Source organism: Lonchura striata, chromosome 10, assembly GCF_050655825.1.
Source record: "Lonchura striata isolate lonStrDom1 chromosome 10, ASM5065582v1, whole genome shotgun sequence".
Classification (NCBI taxonomy): Eukaryota; Metazoa; Chordata; class Aves; order Passeriformes; family Estrildidae; genus Lonchura; species Lonchura striata.
In genome coordinates this window covers 16,015,834-16,035,774 of record NC_140712.1, presented here as the reverse complement: position 1 = coordinate 16,035,774, position 19,941 = coordinate 16,015,834, and the positions used below count along the sequence as shown (strand labels likewise).

General features: G+C 39.8%; 1 protein-coding gene across 8 annotated transcripts in view; it reads right to left on the bottom strand.

The window, feature by feature from the left end:
* ADAMTSL3 (ADAMTS like 3) overlaps positions 1-19,941 on the bottom strand; it is a 178,225-nt gene that overhangs the window by 6,030 nt on the left and 152,254 nt on the right. For 7 of the 8 annotated variants that reach the window (XM_085588300.1, XM_085588304.1, XM_085588302.1 and 4 more), the window contains 6 exons: positions 18,104-18,231; positions 17,599-17,727; positions 6,349-6,531; positions 4,229-4,348; positions 3,371-3,583; positions 915-1,098 (listed from right to left, as the gene is read on the bottom strand). In XM_085588300.1, coding sequence (XP_085444426.1) covers positions 915-1,098; positions 3,371-3,583; positions 4,229-4,348; positions 6,349-6,531; positions 17,599-17,727; positions 18,104-18,231 — 957 coding nt within the window. The remainder of the gene's footprint in view (positions 1-914; positions 1,099-3,370; positions 3,584-4,228; positions 4,349-6,348; positions 6,532-17,598; positions 17,728-18,103; positions 18,232-19,941) is intronic. The other variant, XR_014957531.1, reaches the window with a different exon arrangement.

Here is a 19,941-nt window from a genome sequence, read left to right as displayed (position 1 = left end):
TGGCTGGAGTTCGGTATGACAATTTAAGATAATCTGTTTTTTGGCTGCTAATAATGAAATATAAACAACTTCTCTTGATACATATCTGTGGCTAGGTTTTCTGCATTTAGAACAGAATTTAGAACATACTGGCAAGACACACTCTCACAATGTCAGCTAAGGTCTTAACACTTCCTTGCCAATATTTTCCAGTGAGGGACAACTCTAAAGTGTGTGCATTCCTCATAGAGTTTTGCTGTTGGTGATGGCCAATTCTTTAAAGTAACAAAAAGCACTCATTTTGAGGATCCTATGTGATTTCCTGTTGAAAACCTGTTGAGCTGGAATGCTCAGTGCAACTCAAATAGTCTAGAGGTATGGTTTTGGCCTTTGGAATTGGATATTGCGATACACCTGCCTGTGATAAAAATATTTTCAGCCCTGTGATCCCCAGTTGATTCAGTGAGAAAACTGCCAGGGAAGGACATTCAAGGAGCACTGTGGTGAGGGGCATTAGGGAGAAATGAGGCATTCCTCAGAAAACATCTTACTGAGGGCTCTGCTGGCACAAAGGAGAGCAGGCGAACACAGAGTTACCCTGGCCACTCTAAACACAACAAGTTTTCCCTCTGGGGTGGCACTGATTGCACAGAACTGCTCCTCCCAGTGTCTCAGGGAGCTCTCCAGCTTGGCTTTTGAGGTGTGGTAGCAGCAAGACTTGCTGCAGCAGCGTGGAGACCACACTCAGGTCTTTATTCAGCTGAATCAAGCATTTCCCTACTTGCTTGTGATCCATTTTCCTATCTCTCATGCTTTAAGGTTCATGGTGAAATAAACCCCCCATTCCACACTCAGGGCATAACACAATTTCGGGGGGTGGGGAGTGCATTTTAGTACACAAGGAGCTCATGGAAACGGAGCAGAAGGGAGTTTACCTGGGAGGGCAGTCCTCTCTGTTGCAGGGCTGGTAAACAATCCCTGGCTTTTGCAGCTCTCTGCATTGGGACTCATTTACTTTCTGTTTCTCTGTGTTCATGCACTGCAGGCTCCTGGAGCGGGTTCCTGAATGCCCACAGGTGGCAGAGCAAGGACTCCACTCTGCATATTCCCAGGTGTAACCTAAGAAATACAATTGGAAACAGTGTGAGAGAGGCACATTGGAACTGTGTCACGTTTTGATTGATTTGGCAGCACGCTCTGTAGGCTGGACAGACATCCTCTGTAGAAAAGCAAATATTTCAGCACTGTGAAAAGGGACCATGGGCCAAAGTAGAATTTAGTTCTGTTCAGCTTCCCCTCAAGGTTCAGCCCTTACCTATGAGCATGGAGCCCTCTAGAAGGCAAGTGAGATCAGCACATGAAGGGCAGAACCTGGCTCACAGCAGGAACTGATGAGCTTCCTTTAAAACTTTCATAACATTTTTATACAATGAGCATTAAAAAGAGGAAATTGTAAATCAGGCTCTCTAGGTTTCCTGCTGTTCTACAGCAAGTTTGTCCTGAACAAAACTCATCTTACTCCAGACACCTCACATAATTTTAGGATTTAAGAAAGTCCTGTACTAAACTACAGAGAAGTATTTAATGTAAAAATAATTTGCCACTGAGGCATCTGGCAAGATGAAAAAGGAATTTGTTCTAAAGAGCGTTTTATATTAAAAACCGATCACCTCTAACAATTACTACCTTTATATTTAGTCAAAATTCCACACTTACTCCTTCCTCCACAATTTTTTTTGACACTTGGTAAAAGATGAAGTACTATGCAATGTTGACAGATTTTTATGTGATCACAGAAGGAGTCAGGTTTTTCTATAATAACCAAGAATAATTGATAGCTACCAGCTGTGTCCACAGACTCACTCTTGCAGCACATAATGAATTCTTTAACTTATTGTTTTTCAATGTTTCCTTATTACTTCTGGATTTCTTAAAATAATACAAAAGGGCCTTTTTCAAAGTAGAAACAGTTAAATTTACTGACTGCAGCTATGATGGAGAGACTGTATTGTTTATTTAACTAGGATGACACTGCTCAGAAGTGCCCTCAAAATGCCTACTGTGCAAAAAACACCAAGAGGGGTGTTACAGCCTCACAAATGCATGGGTATGGCAGTGATGAAACATTTACTGAGGTGTCAATCACAGTTAAAGTTCAGAACTAGAAAATGGAATCACCCTAAAATACTGCCCAACCTGACTGGAGAGGGCAACCAAAAGGCAGTCCAGCTGAAGACTGCAGGTGGACAGTTCAATAACTGGCAGAAATTCTAACTGTAAGTAGATCTAGATTAGGATCTAAGGCTGGACCTAGTTTTTGAAAAATTCTATTAGGGTATTTTTTGATTTACATCTGATTTTTAAAGTAAATGCTTTGATCATAGATGTGTCTCAGTAAGATTCCTTTGCAAATGCAACTTCCTTCATAGCCTCAGGCACTCCAGAGCCCTCCTCATCCATGAACAGTCCCTGAGAACATCCTCATACAGTGCACAGGGGAACTGATCCTACTGCTTGAGTCCCTTGCAGATCAGTCATAAGCCAAATCAAACTGATATGTGAAGAGATAAAACACATAGAAAAGCTTACAGTGCCAACAGATGCTTGTTTTTAAATCTGAATTCCTAATTATAATTAGGTTATAATTAGGAATTATAGAAAATGAGGGCATAATTCTTTTCTAAACACTTAAAATGTTTAAAACTTGACAAAATGTTTGCAGATACAGCTGATTGTCTTGCTGGTGCAAGGCTCTTTTAAAATTCATCAATTTTGAAATTCAGTTGCACATTTTTATAACCCACTGATATAAATGTGGGTTTATGTGAGTGCATTATGCTGGGGAACCTTACAAGACATTCTTGAGAATTTCACATGGAAATCTATGAGTGTGCAGTGTGCTCTAGTATATTGATGTGATTAAGGGTGTCTGCTGTAAGATCACTACCATATTAATTGTGATGGTCATGGAATATGACAATTACATTAAAATTATTTTTATTATGATGAAGATATTTCCAAAGATAACTTTGAAGTCAGTTTTGTTTCAGTTTGGAGGGCTACCATGGAGAAGTTTGTTGAAGGGGAAGTTGATAAAACCTGTCTGATTTAAAACTCTTTAAGCAGAAAGACACATTCTCTCAGCTTCTCAGATACACAGACAAGCAGTAAGAACCCCCACAGGATATTTGGATACACATTAATTACCATATCCAAGTGTGAGAGTATGGGCATTGTCTACTGGATTAAATAAGACCATTCCCATATGTGAAGCTATGTTTTTCTGAATTACTTTCAACACAGAAAAGAAGGTTAGTTATCAGGAAAGTCTTTACAGAGCAAAAGAAGATATTTTAAAATTCAAGAATTTGTCATATAATTTTCAACAAACCTTCCTTCTTGACATTTACCCAAACTGACATTAGTTTTGCACTAGCTGAAGTCCGACATTGGAATTGTCCAGCAAATTGACCAGAGTTGGTGTTCACCTCTAGGATACGACCCCCAACCAGGGTTCTGTATTCCAGGGTCTGAACTTCCTCAACTGGGCTGTCTCCAAAGAGCCACTGGACTGCATTCCTGTGACTGGGCAGCACTGGGCAACCTAAAAATCAACAGCATTTTAGCAGGTTTTTCTCAACACATCAAAACTTTGTGAACAAGTATGTACAAGTGTAATTCTACATAAAGGACATTACCATCCTAAATAAAAACAAGAATATGCATAAATCCACTGAGATCCAAGCTAGGGCCCAAAATCCTGACTGGCCCTTGAGAGGTATGAGCTCTGTAAGCTGATGTGTACTTACCACACTTCTCCATCCTTTCCCTTTCAATAAATTCTTATAAACTTAACTTCTATAGGAACAAAGTGGAAGGGGGGAGCAATGATTTAAATGGAACAAAGATTTCATCCCAGACTCTACCATATGCAAATAGGTATGCAATTAAAGACTTTCTATCTGTTTGGGAAAGGAGCCACAAACACATTAAATGAAATTGCTGCATTTTCACTGCACAGGGCACGAGCAGGGATGGAAACAAAGGCATTCATTTAGGCAGGAAAAAACACAAACAAAGCCCAGCTGAATCCCTTCCATTTTTTCAAGTGAAGCTCAAAGAGTAATTGCATGGCTTTAGTGACAGGATGATTCACTTCACAACTGCACCCACTTTTTTCCATGGGGCTCCCTCTATTTTAATAAAATAAATAAATAATATTAATAAAAAAGCAGAAAAGACAACACACCTATCCTTAGTGGATCGCCAGGTGCCACGCTGACATTTGTACCAGTCCCAGATGCCATCAGGACACGCTTTCTTCTGCTTCCTTTCAATAACTGAGTGTTATTCTCTGTAAGTCTTTGTTCTGGAACACAGTGCATAAGGTCTCTTCTGAGCATGAATTAAATCATGATGCCAAAAAACATTTCATATCAAAATACCCAGCATGCTAGTTATGAAGCAGAAAGATAATAGCAGTTTGGAATTCTTTAGGATCAACTTCATTTATACAGTTAAATTATCCATTTAAGAAATAAGCTACATGTGTACAGGGAAACAGAAATTATTTATGTTTATGCAACTTTCTGAATAATTCAAGAAATCAATACATTTATTGAATGTATTAGAAAAACAAACCTGTAACAGTGTAAAAACAAAACTTAGAGGATGTATTTCCCATTTTTCATGACAACATTATTTATTATTTCATTGCATGCAGAAATTGTAAGAAAAATAATTCTCTCAGTGGAATCTGGCCAATTCCTCTGTTCCATTAGGTGGAATTATGACAAAGTGTTATAATAGAGAAAAAGAACATCTTTTAAAATCTCATTATGCATAGAAATAGCATAATGAATACAGAGTCAAATGCCCATCACTATAGCAACTCATCCTTTCTCTCATATGCTGGCAGAATAACTGCCAAAAATGTGGGCAATCTGTCAGTAACACACAGTTCTTACCACTTTGTCAACATTTCTGTTTCAATGAATGTACATAACATCTATGTCTCTCCTTCCAGAAGGGTTTAAATCTTTTGCTATATTCTAACTTCTCTGGGTCATTTTACAATGGCTCAAGATTTTTCCTCAGTGTGCGATTTTGGTACAAAGCCTTCTGCCTCTCTGTAAACACCAGGACAAAAAAAAGTCTCCACAAAACCACAGTGAGGCCAGTTCCACAGGCAAAGGACTGGTTGCCTTGTCAGCCCTTAGGGAGTTTTATTGGAAATACAGAATTTGTGCTACTGCTGGACTACCCCTGACCAGGCAAGCAAGTCCTGTAGCCAAGCCAAAAATCTGATGGGATCTTTCAGACAACTGCAATCTCTAAGTCCTGACAGCAGAAGTCCTCCCATTTCATTGCAGTCTTACATAGCCAAAAAATTGAAGAATTTGGCCGTCTCCTATCCACTCCAGATTTATTTAAACTAATGTCACATGACCAGGAATTGAAACAAAATTTAGACTCTTGTGAGCAATATTCCAGTCACGTCATTATAATAAAATTCCTCTCTGGAACATCCGAAGTTTTGATGTACTCCAGGAAACCTGAAACCAGAAAGGCAGCTCCAGTCCACACTCATCCTCACAGAGAGGCTCCTACTGTGTCTCCAGAACCTCCTCTTCAGCCAGCAGACCCAGCCATGCACAGCCTGCCCAAGGTGAGCATCCAGAAATGGATCTTTGGAGCAGGACTGGTCACAGAAAGCTGTGCTGCACTTTGCACAGCCAAGGGGTGAGACAGCTCATCTCTAGAGCTAAATTACCCAATGACTGCAGTGATTTGCAAGGCATGATTGCATTGTACAGAATTATATAATTAATCTACTTACAATAGAGGGATTTACATGGAGTTTTTTCTTTACATTTTCTATTCCGGGAGTTCGGGGCTCATAATCAGAATTTTTTCTTTTCCACTCCTCTACATTTTATTAGCCTCTATATTTTAAAAAAAATTAACATCAAAACCCCAAACCAGCCTTTGCTTTCATTTTCCTGCATTTTCCTGAAGATTTTCTAAATACTCAAGCCTGCCCTGTGTCTCTAGTTAAAAGCACTGGGCTCACTGTAACATGACAGTGGATTTTCTTCCTTAATGTGTCAGGTGGTTTAAGGGTTGAATATTTGTCACCTGGAAGCAAGAAGATGGAACAACCTTGAAGTCCCAAGGCAAACCATCTGTACCTAGATCCACATTACAGGAAACTCAAAATAGGGAACAGATCCAAGAGAGTCAGATGCAATCAAAAATTTCAGATTTCCAATAGAGCGTTAAATATGCCCCTAACTATTTTATGGTTAAACATTGATTATAAATTGGCTGGTTTTTGTTATCAGTAGGGAATTCTCATTTAGCACTCACCAGTTATGTGGAGAACAGATGCAGCCTCAGCTTTTCCAAGAGCATTAGTTGCTCTGCAAGTGTATGTTCCTGCATCTCCATAGGAAACATTCCTCAGAAATAAAGAGCCATTCAAAACCAAGGAAGAATTGATTTGCAAAATATCCTTCTTCTTCAGCCATGTTACATTTGGTTTGGGAATGCCTTTAAAATAAAAATAATTAAAACATTTATTGTGAGAGATAAGCCATAAAGTTTATGTTGCAAACTGCTGCCATAGCATGCAAGAATCCTGAGTTCCTTTGTCATTTCACAGAGTGTGAAAACCTAAGTAACAACATTTCAGTAAAACAAGCAGTTTTCACACTCACAAGAAAACCTCTCAGTTGTGACCCCTATTAATAATTCAGCAACCCACTAAAAATAAAGTTCAAAAGTTAAATACTGCAAGCCTAGCTCAAAGACAGTTTTACAGACTGCTACCAGTCCTACAAAATCAATGTGCTCACCCATCTCACTCAAAGATGTGACACCACTAAACCCAGTCAGGACCGGCTGATGGAAAGGTCTGAATAACACCTTCTCCTTCAGCCTGCCTCCCACCAGGAAGGAAGGACAGAAGGAAGGAAGGAGAATTGAATTTTTAATCAAAAATTAGGAAAAAAAAATCGGGGTAACAGTATTTGTCTTGAAGGAAAAAACAGATTAGAAAATACATGTGGCCAATTTATGCCAAAACACTTGTGACAGCTTCTCCAAGTTGCGGATGTGATCTGTACAGCTTGTAATGCCAGAGGGTGAAGGGAAGGGAACAGAAAGAGCTATCAGTAATGAAAAGAGGGGTTCTCTTGTTAAGCAATCTCAGTTACTGTGGTACAGAAGCTAAAGGTCGATCATCATTGCTGCTATAGTGCTTGAACTCTGAGAGCCTCAGCCTTTGCAGATAACTTGCCATTTTCAATTTTAATCAATAAATTACTTTGAATGCTTATTTTTAATGAAATTATTTTTCCACTGGCACACTACCAGTGGGAAGACTTCAACTGTTTTATTTTTCCCCAAACACTTGCCTTTAAAAAGAGATTTTGCAAGTTGGCAAATCAGACACCTCATTGATGTGCTCTAGTTGAGCTGCTGCAGCAGAAATTCTCTTTCCAAGTTCCAAAATCCTGGGGAAGCCACTGGGTAAGTTGGCACATGTGGCACATTGAGCAGCCACAGGCGTGCACAAAGGTGCAGGGGTGGGACAGGTCACAGATGAATAAAATCTTTCACCTGAACCCTTTTTTTCACTAAATTGATCAGTCAGTGCTCACTGAAGGCTCCTCAAGGAGGTTCTGCTGCAGGAGCTGACCCGAATGTGGGACATTTGGAAGCTCCAGCAGGACTGAATGCTAATTCAGGCTCCTCTCCTCACAGATCATTGTGCAGTATTACTTTACAGATGATGTCTTCATGATGTGGAATGGCCTTTAGGAACAACTTTAACATTTCAATCACTGGCTTAGCACTTCCAATGCACACCTCAAGTTTTTCCTTTGCTGTAATAGGAACCAGACATATTTTTTGGAACCTGCTATTTCACTGAAGGAAAAAGCTCCCCCCGCCATTTTGTCTAGAAAGGCAGTGAAGAGAAACACTCTGGGTAATCACAGATTCTATTCTAGACAATTTAACAGCTGCTCCATGCTTTTAAACTCATGTAGAATTGTGTTTTACTGAAATGCTGATTAAAACAAGATCTGCAAAGTGCACAGTGGTCCGAAAACCAGGTTGTTTTTCAAGTTTCTAGAAGAAGCTTTATGCCACTTTGAAAAAATCCATCTGGAATTAGGATGAGGTTTTGCTTTAAGGGTCTTTTTTCCATTTTACCCAGATTTCTGGCTAAAGTGTATAATTCTCAGACATTTTTCCTTTACAGTGTACTTTCCACAGCCACTCAGGCACATATACTTGCTCTGCAGATGGGCTGAGGAGGTGGTGTGAGGATCTGAGCTGTTTTACTCTAAGGTCTAGAGGTTTTCAGCCATACTACCCTCACTGGCACCAAAACCCAGCAGGCCAATCAGAGGCAAAAAGAAGCCAGAAGCAGCACAGCTGAGATGGGACTGAAGTAAAAAGGTTTAAAGTCAAATTCCACCAAACACAAAAACGTTTGGAATGGTTCAAATTTAAACTTTTAACCTGAGCCTCTATCAAACACCAGTGCACTATCACCTCATGATAGTCCTCCCTCTGCTCTCATGACAGCATTTAGAAGTGTAGCTCATTCCCAGGATTTAACTAAAGTCAAATATTTTCTTCCAAACGGTTTATATCCTAGAGCTGTCCCAGAAAAATTGCCATGTCTCTATTCTTCTACCTGTGCCTCATTCAGAGACATGAAGAGCCTTTTAAAATGTGAACTGGAGTTCAGTTTGCGAAGACATCTGCAGAATAGCTTTGCCACTCATTTTAAGTTCAAAACTGGGTATCTGTCACACACCTTAAACTCCAGTTATAGCAAATGATTCCTCTTCCTTTCTCCAAAGAGCTGTATTTGTTTCTCTTTAGGGAAAACAAGTGAGTAATACCACACACACAAGTAAATCAGACCATTACTCAAGTGAATAATATGAGCACACAAACATAAATTGTAGGTCTGAGGAGAAGTGCAGACAGAGCCCTGCACCACAGGCCAGCAGCCAGGCCAGCTGTCATGCACCAGGAATCCACCCAAGCCATCCTAGGGGTGCTGGCAGTAAGAGATAAAGAGTGTGAGGGGGAATCCATGGAAAACAAGCATTAAATAGATCACAGTGAAAGCAGCAGCAGTGCTTTGCACACTGCTGCTTTCCAGCAGCTGATGTTACATGGACACGCTCAGGGTGCACCCATTCAGGGGAGCTGTTAGAGCTCAAAACAGCAGTGGGAATAATCACAACACCCCTGCACTGCATTTTACCCCAAACTATCAAGGAGTAAGGTTTTTATCTAGGAGTTAATTATTGCTATGTGTACTGTGTGCTGAGCCCTTCTGAGCTGGCCTCTTCACAACCACTTTGAGGACCCTTCAAGATTTTGCATTTCATGGTTCCATTTCTTTTCCCACTTCAGTATTACATGGAAACCAATTCACTCTCCGAGAGTGAGACTGGGAAATATTGGACTATGTGCTTAACTGGTATTTGTAATCAAGCTCCTTCTCTGACCTCTTCACTGGCTTTGGTTTAGGTTGCCATTGACAGTATTAAGGCAAATGCTCAGACTGAGTCCTGAGCTAAGGGGGAAAAAAATTGCTTTAGAGAATTCAGGGACATATTACAGACTGGAGTAGAACATGAAGAGAGGAGAAGAGAGGAGAAGAGAGGAGAAGAGAGGAGAAGAGAGGAGAAGAGAGGAGAAGAGAGGAGAAGAGAGGAGAAGAGAGGAGAAGAGAGGAGAAGAGAGGAGAAGAGAGGAGGAGAGAGGAGGAGAGAGGAGGAGAGAGGAGGACTCTGCAGCCAGGATACAACTCTATGCCAGAATTCAGGGCCCTCTAACCCTGCCTTTCAGGGGAACCCAAAACTGGAGGGCAAAATGTGCTAAAAAGCTTTCAGAGTTGGGCGTCCAGAGAGACACAGTAGAGAAACCACTCAGAAAAAAGGCTGATACCTCCTAATAGACACCCTAGAAACAGTTGAAATAAATAGAAATAAAGCTGGAGAAAAAGACATCCCTATAGTCCAGCTCCTTCACATTCTTGGGCAAAGCAGTACATGCATTTCAAGCTCTTCTGGACAGCTTGACTTTATCTGTATGTTCCTTTTGCCAGTGAAAAATCCTTTTCTGCTGTACATCTCATGAGAGACAGAGTTCTTGTTTATATTTTCATTTCTGGAATTCCTATCAGGAGAAACTCCTACTGTTAGAGGACACTTAGAAAAACTAGTTTTAGGTGTGCACTTATTTTTTTACTTAGGAGTACCTTGCACAAAAGTCCATCGCACAGCCCATCACAACCCCAGCATGCAGTCAGCATTAGCACATTTCAGGTGCAAAACCTTCCATTGTGCAGATTTTCTGTGCTTCTTCTATAGAAATTAGATTCCATATTTACTGCTCCTGAGATAAGATTTCCCTTCCCTACTGGCATGCAGCACTGCACACTGAGTCTCAGCTAGGAACTCCTGGGAAAGAGCAGGCAAAGCACACAATTCCCTTGTTCCTTTTGTGACAGAGCTCTTCCAGCTGCACTGTGAAAAACACCCATTTTCCTACACAGGAACTGCAGGACAGAGTTCAAACATACCATCAAAACCAAGAAAAAGTTCAATTTTTTTCCTAGTAGGCAAGTAGTTAAAGCCTAAAACCTGTGTTTTACCCTTTAGAACCCATGTAAATAAAAACCTAAGTGTTTTAAGCAGGTTTCTCATTCAAGGAGAAACAAAAATAAGCAAAAATAAGCCAAAACCAAGTTGTTCCTTTTTTTGTTTCCCCTTCCTTTAAAGGAGCTGAAAATACTCAAGCTTTGGGATCTATTTGTAGGACTTAATGGAGGATTTTGTCCTGTGCACAAGGTTGAATTTTACTGCAGATGCTCGACTCTCACTTACTCGAAGATTGATTTACACAGGGACTTTAAATAAACAAAAATAACTTCCACTCTGTCTTCAGGAGCCTTTTTTCATTACAGAATTGTAGCAAGAACACTTACAAGCCAAATCATTCCTGGTTTGACCCCCAGGGAGTACCAAAAGGGGAAGGAAGAGGGAAGAGATGCCTGTAGCCACCTTTGTTTCCTTCCTTTGGAAGATTGCCAGGGAAGGGGCAGTGTCAGAGGGCAGGCTGGGGATAACACTGAGTGCCAAAATGTCCCACGCCGGGTTGTTCCTGGTGAAGCTGGCGAGATTCGTGCAGGTAATTTCAGTAGCAGCAGGTTTAGGCTTTTTTAGGGTTCACACAGATGCAGCTGGAGGATGAGCCCAAAGACTCAACTCCCCCAAATTGCCAAAGGCTCAGAATCCCCAAATGCAGTAAAGATCCCAAATGGGATTCAAATGGGAGATCTTTCACTGGATCCAGAGAGTAGCAGAATCAAACAATTATATCCTACAGCTCCAAGTCAGGAAATCACTTAGGCATGAGACTAAATCCATCCCTATCAGGGAATACAATTAAACACATACTTAAAATTCAGGATGGCTGTAATTGTCCTTCACGAACAAAGATGCATTCCTGAACTCAGGCCCTCTTAGTCTTAGAAAAACCTTGAAAATGCAAATCTTACTCTTGCAACGGATCTAAATCCTCTTAAAAATTTCTTCTATAGACCTAAGTGGCTGTAAAACTTTAAAATTAGTTTAATCTATTTTTCTGACCTCAAACACAGGTTATTTTCCACTAGCACTGGAGCAGCTCTACAATACTCAATGTTCCATGAAAAAAGTCATTTTCCACCATGAGTGGCCCTGGGACAGCAAATGTTATGGAAAAAAACTCTAGCTCCGGATGGGACTGCAAAACACGTGTTTAAAAAAAGAGAAAAAAAGGAATCTGCACTATAGGGTGCCCTTAAAATATTCAGTGTTCAAAAACAAATTTCCTCCAACCTTGAAAGCCCTGTGAAATATTACACACCATAAAAACCTTGGCCTACTAACTACCTGCTCTAAAACACTGGATACGTCTTCAGAAATTTCCCCCCCAGCTACGTAGAATCTCATAAAGTATTCTGAGTTCCCCATTCAAGAGCAAGGCAGAACTGTGCTGGCACAAAGTCCATTTTGCTGCACTTCACTAGAACTTTACCTTATTTCTGAGGCTAAATTTGCATGTCTACTTTCAGAGGAAACAATTCTTGGTCAGCTACCCCCACACAATGAATGTCACCTGATTATTATTTACCTTAAACCCACTAACACCTCCAATGCACCGAGTGTAACTCACACAGCAATCGCTTCCTCTGCTACACCTTCCCATTTTCTCCAGCTAAATTCTCAAACTGCCTTTGTATTCCTCTGAGTTATGCTTGGGCAATCAATTTCCAGTGAACCCTAAAAAAGCCTAAACCTGCTGCTACTGAAATTACCTGCATGAATCTCGCCAGCTTCACCAGGAACAACCCGGCGTGGGACATTTTGGCACTCAGTGTTATCCCCAGCCTGCCCTCTGACACTGCCCCTTCCCTGGCAATCTTCCAAAGCTTTACCTCTCCTGCTTCCCCCCAGCCATGCAGCAGCCCCTCTTCCTAGGTGGGAGCAGCATCTGGCAGGATTTAGGCATTCTTACCAACATCTGGTGACCTCCTTAGACGGGTTCCCGAAGCAAGACCCCTTCCCACCCCACTCTTGCCACAGCTCTGTCGGGTTCTGTTTAGCTCTCTGACTGTCAAAGAGAACTTAATCTTTTTTCCAGCTGTAGAAGTTTAAGGCTAATATTTTTCAAAATCAGACATTTAAAATAAGGCAACTCTATTTAGCAACTTGCTAGAGTGAATTCTGCAGTGAACCCCCACAAAGACTCAGTTGGTGTGCATTAGGGCACTTCCACAATCCAGCACTGTTAGCAGAGACTGGTTTACCCCGCTGGTGTAATTATATAATTATACTTCCACTTCACTTAATAACGGTGTTGCATCACCAGGGATCCCACTTTATCATCAGACATTCAACATCATAAAGTAGATAAATACACATGGACTTCAAAAATATAATTTTATCAGAAATCAAAGCACTATACAAGAATTACTAGCCTTAATTAGATCTGAAGTCCACGTAACTCTGCACTTTCTGTCTAACAATGGACACCTAGGCATGTGTAGGCAGAGTACAAAAATCATGACACTTATTGAATAACCCTTCCTCAACATACCTTCCAGGACCTTTAGATCATGCCTGGTTTCCTCTACTGCTCTTCTCTCGACCTCTTCCAGCTCTGTTATACCATTTTTGACATGAGGTCAGCAAGTTGCAAACAGGATTCACCTCAGCTTTAAAGAATGGCTAATTTATATTTTCTATTATTTCATCCATTCCTCTGCCATTAGTTTTGGTTTGGGTAGCACCCAGCAAGCGTGCTGGTGTCCCATGGAGCTGAGAACCATCCCTGCACAGACCTTTCTCTGACTGTCAGACCTTCAGGCACATGCACTTGTCTGCCTTTAGGGTTATTTGTTCTATATGTACATTTATTCTGCAAATAGCAACTTTGAACATTCTTTGAGCTCATCTGGATTTTAAATGTTACTTGGGCATCTAGCTTTTAAATGTTACATCCTGCTCCAACTCTTTGCAGGGAGTTTTAGATACAATAGCCTTTATAAATATTTATTCTTCACAGTTTTAGTCAACTAAGTGATCACATTCCTTTCAAGAACTGTTATAAAAATGTTGAGCATCAAAGATCCCAAAACAGCCTTTGGGGCATGCTATTCTCTCTTCACTGTAAATTTAACCACTTGTTCCTCTCAGTCATTTAAGCAGGTGCTAACCACTGAGGCAACCTCTTCCTTTACATAATTAGAATTTCTTAAACTTTGTTAAGGCAACTTCTCAACAGCTTTTTGCAAACTGAGGTAGGAAGTATTTGAAATTTTACCTTCTTCTAACACAATCCATCTTAACCCTTCCTGGATTAGGAATTTAAAGGAAATTTATTTTCAAATCAGCAGAGCTGTGAGAGAAAAAAACAAAAAAACAGTGCTGGAAACAATTTCAATTTATGGATTTCGTTCCTCCTCCCCGAGGCTCTATCTGCCTCAGAAAGTAGTGGAAGGCCTCAGGAATGTGTTCTTATAGAGACCTGGTAGGTACCAATGCCCCAAAAGACAACCAATGTGTGTTTGGATGAGGGCTGCTTTGGACTATGCAATCAATCTTGCCTGGACCCTCAGCCATACCACCCATAATATTGGCAAAGTATATAAAGTCCCCAGGCACACCCTTCAGTTTAGTTATATCCTAAGGGATTCAGTTTTCAGGTTCCCAGGCTGCTACCAGACACAAAGTAAAGCACAATTAAGCTTTTAAACATCTTTCAGTCCTTCCTGCTTAAGGCTGATCCCAACAAAAATGCTAATGAAGATGCACTTACTGTAAAAAGCATAGCAGCAAAAGATTTCCCTTCTATTATACTAATTATAAATACTGTCATTCCTTCCTCATAAAATAAATCTGCACACAGTCCTTTAAGCTTTTGAAATCTTGTATCAATATCCTTTAGAACATACAAAAACAAAACTAAAAGAAAGGAGGAGCCAAAATCCTATTAAACTTTTATATTTCTTCACTGATGTCTTCTAAAGGGGTTAAGCACAGAAGACAAAGAACAGCATCACAGTTACATTTGGAATAGTGTGGATAAATGAAGCAGCAGATGGAAAAATCAAAATCTTGATTTTTCTGGACCTGTTTCAAGTTCCAACACTGACAGCAAGTACTTGGTCCACCTTTGTGAAAATTCTGTGCAAAAAGATACAAGAGGCTTTGTGTATTTCTCACAAATTTTTATCAGTATGTTATTATTAGAGAGCCAAAAATGTATTCATAGGAATGCAGAATTTGGATGAAGGTGCAGATTCTGCTTTTCAAGGCCTGTGTGCCAAGGTATTTCAGAGCTGCAAAGAGAATTGTAAACAGCCTCAGCTCCGTGTGTGCCACTTCCCTGCTCTCACCAGCAAGCGGCAGACAATGCACATTTTATTCATATTTCCACTCGTCCCTCTATTCTGCTTCAACTTTGAACTTTCAAAGTTTTTACAATAAATGGAGTCTGACAGTTTTAGTTTATTTTAGCAATAATCGCAAGACGGTTTTTTCTGCAAATACAATAAATGTTATCCAAGAGCAATTTGGAGTAATCAGTATTGATATTTATACCATGTGTGTTGATTGAAAAGCTCTTGGCTGTAAGAATGGAATATGAATCTACCCAGAATGTATTAATATCTTCAAACATATGCTCGTGTGGGAGCTATAAAAGTGAATTTATTATAATTAGTGGAAAAAAATAGTCTTGTTATAAACTAAAAAGAGAAAAGAAAGAGAAACCATCAGTTTGCACAGTTCAGCTAACTAGCTAACTTTTCTTATTCTGTTCTTTGATGCTCTTCTGTTCACTAGGACACACTGATCTTCAAGAATTCAAAAAGATTTTTTCAATTCAATATGATTTTTGGAGTATGAGAGAAAGGCTTTTAAAAGGATAAGAGAACCAAATTAGCAACAATTAAAAAGGAAAAAAAACTTGCACCCAAAAGGTTAATGCTGCACAAAAGATTAAAGTTTATATCTTCAATAGGTCAATTTCTTTGCAGAAGAAAGTATGGATTGAACAACTCTAAAAATGTTCTTTAGGTTGTTCATTCTACAGTAAAAACCCTCAGAGGTCACTGCAGCCAAGAAATTTAAAATTAATAATTCTACTACTGACATGGCACTAATATTCTTCACACACAGACACTTTATTCATTAGATGGTTCTTCTTGTGGAGAACTATTCTGGGGGCTAGCAGGAATCCCAAAGACCAGATGTGACACCAGTGAGAAATCTGCATGAGTAATGTCTGTGTAGAGGGATCCTGGATAAACTCCTGGCAGAACACGGAGAACAGCTCCATGGAGAACATGGAGAAAGGCTCATCCAGTGATGTTTCACTCAGTGAAACTCCAGGGCAAACACATCCTCTGCAGAGCAGTCAGGAGGAAGGGCAGTGAGGAAGAGGTGCTGCAGATCCAGCCAAGGTCTCCCTGACTCTACAAGAAGAGCTCTCTTATCATTATTTTGCAAGTCGGATCATTCACATCATCTTTTATCAGCATTCACAATGAAGTTCTCATTCTCCTACACTGCAAATGGACACATTTTTGGGTCCCACCTATCAGACAAATGTATCAGCATAAGGTGTTATTAAATTCAATCTTCTGAAGTCAGTGGTTTATTACTTTCCATCAAGGAAAGAAGAATAGGAGAACTCTGCTTACATCATTGCAAAAGTTTTTCTGCTTCCAGACTTAGTGACATTTTAAGACATGCAAGCTCTATTTTATTCACAAACAGTAATACTTACTTCCTTGGCAGTGACAGGAAAGAAAGCAATTAGATAAATCATTTTCTAAGTCAACACTGGTGTCTCAGCATAACTAAAGTTTGGCTCACCAATATATACAATTCTAAAGCATTTGGAAATCTACATTCCCATGTGAAAATATTAATTTATATTTAAATTGCTAACTGCTTACCCATCCTAACAATATTAATATTAACAGTGTGACATGAACTCTCTGCTGAATTTGAGATGTAGGTCAGTTATACACGGAGTTGCCAAACTATAGTTGGAAAATATTACTTCATCAAAGAATTAGCCTTGGTACAATGGTGAATAGCAGAGCCACATGTCCTAATATATGTCAGCCTGGCGCCACTATTGTATGCAGAGCTATTTGCATATATATATTTCTATCACTACCCTGGTTCAGTATCAACACCCTCTGATATGCATTTCCCAGCACATAAATGTGAGCAGCATTTATGTGGCTGCTCTGAGCTCGTTCTTTGCACTCACTTGCAACGTTCGTGGTTATTTGCACTTTCACACATCATCTTCACAAAAGGCTGAGCTCAGCTTATTAAATGTTTGACAGAATATTGCTGCTGTGACTGAAATATTACACTTCAAACTTCACAGATAGCAATGGTAAGACTAAAAAAGAAAATAGGTACCTTTCCAGCAAAGGGTTAGAAAATAAAATGAAGCAGTGAACTGCTTAATGCATGTTAATTCTGATTAATATTATTCTTCCTCCACAGATGTTGAGCTAGAAAATATCTGTATTCTCTCATAGCTCGGCACTTTCCTTTGTTTCCTCACTGCAGCTGCAGACTGATGGATCTAAAAGGTGAGTTTAATTCACCATCAGGTTTAAAGTTCTATTAGGCCACGGCTGGAGATTTCATTTTCAGTTTTAACAATAGTCTAGACAGATGTGCATCTCCAACAGGGATAAGGAAAGTTCTTTGATGAGCAAGTCAGCTGGCTATGCTCGCTATTGCAGTAAGATAGCCCCACACTCTGGTGGGCTTCAAGCTCTGTAGTGGAGCTCTAGACCACTTCTTGGAAAGAAAGCCCATACATACAGATGTCTATGTAAATTGAAGTGACAGGCAGAAAATAAATAGGACTGGTGTGGGAGACATGGCTAATAAAAACACTAATGATCTATGATTTTCAGGCTTCAGTGGTAATTTATTTCAATATATAAGGTAAATTTCAGATTCCAACATTATAAGCAATGTCAGTGCAGTTCTTACTTACCTTTCACTGGACATTCAATCAAAATATTTGCTCCAATTCTTGCCACGATTGAACTTCCAACAACTGTCGAGAAACTGCTGGCTTCCAGATTTGTCATATTTAACACAGAGGAGAAGATGACAGGAACCTCTTTGAAATTAAAGGGATAGTAAGTTTCAAAAGCTTTATTTAACTTCTAAATGTAGCTCTTGTGTTTAAATTCATCATGTTTGGAACAGAATTCAGTCTGCAAAGCAGCAGCCAGAAAAGACAGGTGGGACAGATATAGGCAGACTATGTTCACACCTGCTGTGGTTTTAAAGCAACAAGACCATCTTACTGCTGCCTATTAAATCAGGTAGAGTTTCATGGTCTGCCAATAAAAGCAACTATTTCATATTGCAGTGGGCATGGGTGTTTATATGCATATATTTATACATATATGTCTATGTGCATGTATATATATATGTGTGTGTGTGTGTGTGTGTGTGTAAAAGCCTGGTTTTGTGGAATGTCACTGTTTTACCTGCACGCAATAGCAGTGATGTTTCCATGTCAAAACCAGAGTCATTAACAACCAGGCATCCATAGGTACCAAGTTCCTTTTGAGTAGGATTCCGAATCTGCACTTTTCCAGTGGTCTCCAGGATCACCCTGCACAATAACCAAGGAAATACAAGGGTTACTACCATGGCACAAACCCAGCTGAATCCCCTTGCAAGAGTTAGAGACAGAGCAGCAAAGCTCCTTTTTGGGAGTTGGCAGATCCAGAGCAGCAGAAGCAGCCACAGCTCTGCCTCCTCTCTGGTGGCAGAAGCGGAGCACTCAGGGATGCACACAGGGAGGATTGTTCAGATCTCCTTCTCCTACAGGAATGTGTCCCACTTGCAGCCCTTGGAAGGGCAGTGCATTTGCTACCACAAACCAGGATCCTCTGGGCACAAAAGTGTGAATAAATCAGAATACCACAATTAAAACTATTAGGCTTGGCAAGAAATCGATCCCTCCAGAGCAAGCTTGGTTTTCAGCAGGATTGGGGAATTCACAAATCTATGGCCTGATCTGACTTTCAAATTACTATGGGGCTGGGGTTGTTGGGGCTTTTTAAAAATATCATCATTGAAGATAAAGTCTTCCACCAAAACCTCACAGGCATCTTGAATACCTTGCCTGTCCTCGGAGGAGGATCACAGCCTGGGGAAGAGGCTGAAAATTACTTTTCTCCTCTGTTATCTTTCTCAGCACAAAGTTACATGACTTGCCACACATGACTCAGCACATCCCAAAAATGTGCAGCTGGTGTTTTCCCACACTGAGTACATTTACACAATAGATTAACAAAACCCAAAAAATTAATAATACTTGTGTCTCTTGTGTCTCAACAAAACAAGCCGCGTCATGCATGGCTCAAGTCCATCCTTCTTTACAAACCTGACAGATAAAGACCATTTACCTCCTCACACTCTTTCAGATGCAATGCTATTAACATCCCTTTGAGTCCACATACATATATGTAAATTTATGTATAAGAAACCTTACTGGGAAAAGAATTTTCATATTTTGCTAATCTATGCCTTAAGTGCAAGAATATCAGTCTGGGCTAAAATTAGGACGCAAACATATTTGTGAATAAACAAAACACCATCATGTTCACAAAAACTGAAGCATCACTTGCCACAAATTAATGGAAAATTATGCACATGTCACAAAACAAACATAACTGTTGGGAGCAACATGGTTCCAAAAACATTTTCAATTTTTAAAACGGCTTAGTTTGGGTATCTTTGCTTTAATTGATACTCCTGGAGAAGTGTATTTTTCTTGGCAGTGCATTTAATCAGTTAAATATATTGAGAAATATCCAACAGCACCTTTATCGTTTCAGAACCAGTTTTTTCATTACTCAAGAGCTAGCTGTAATTCCAAGAGGCTCACACACAAAGTTAATGTTAATATTACCAGGTGAGCTTCTAATTTATCAGCACTGAAGTAGAAGTATTTGCTCAGTCTTGAGCAAATATCTGATTGTAACAGCTTAGCTTGCTGTTCTCATTTGTCAGCTCTCAAATGTGATGGTAAAACAGGTTCTTTATTATTCTGAATGTCACTGTCCTCAACAGAAATATTTTAAAGTATTGAAAAACATCCTCATATTTTTATTTTTCAATTGAAGTTATGCAGCTTCAGTAATAAATAGTGTGTTGAAGAATGGTGAGGGTACCATTGATATTTTCCCTTCTTAAAATGAGTAAGAGCTAAGACTTCTTTTCATCTATACCATGGCAGATGTTTTTAATGTGTTCCCACTGTATTTAGTATCTGAATTAATCCAATAGCCTCTCTAATTTGAGCGTTTCTGACACA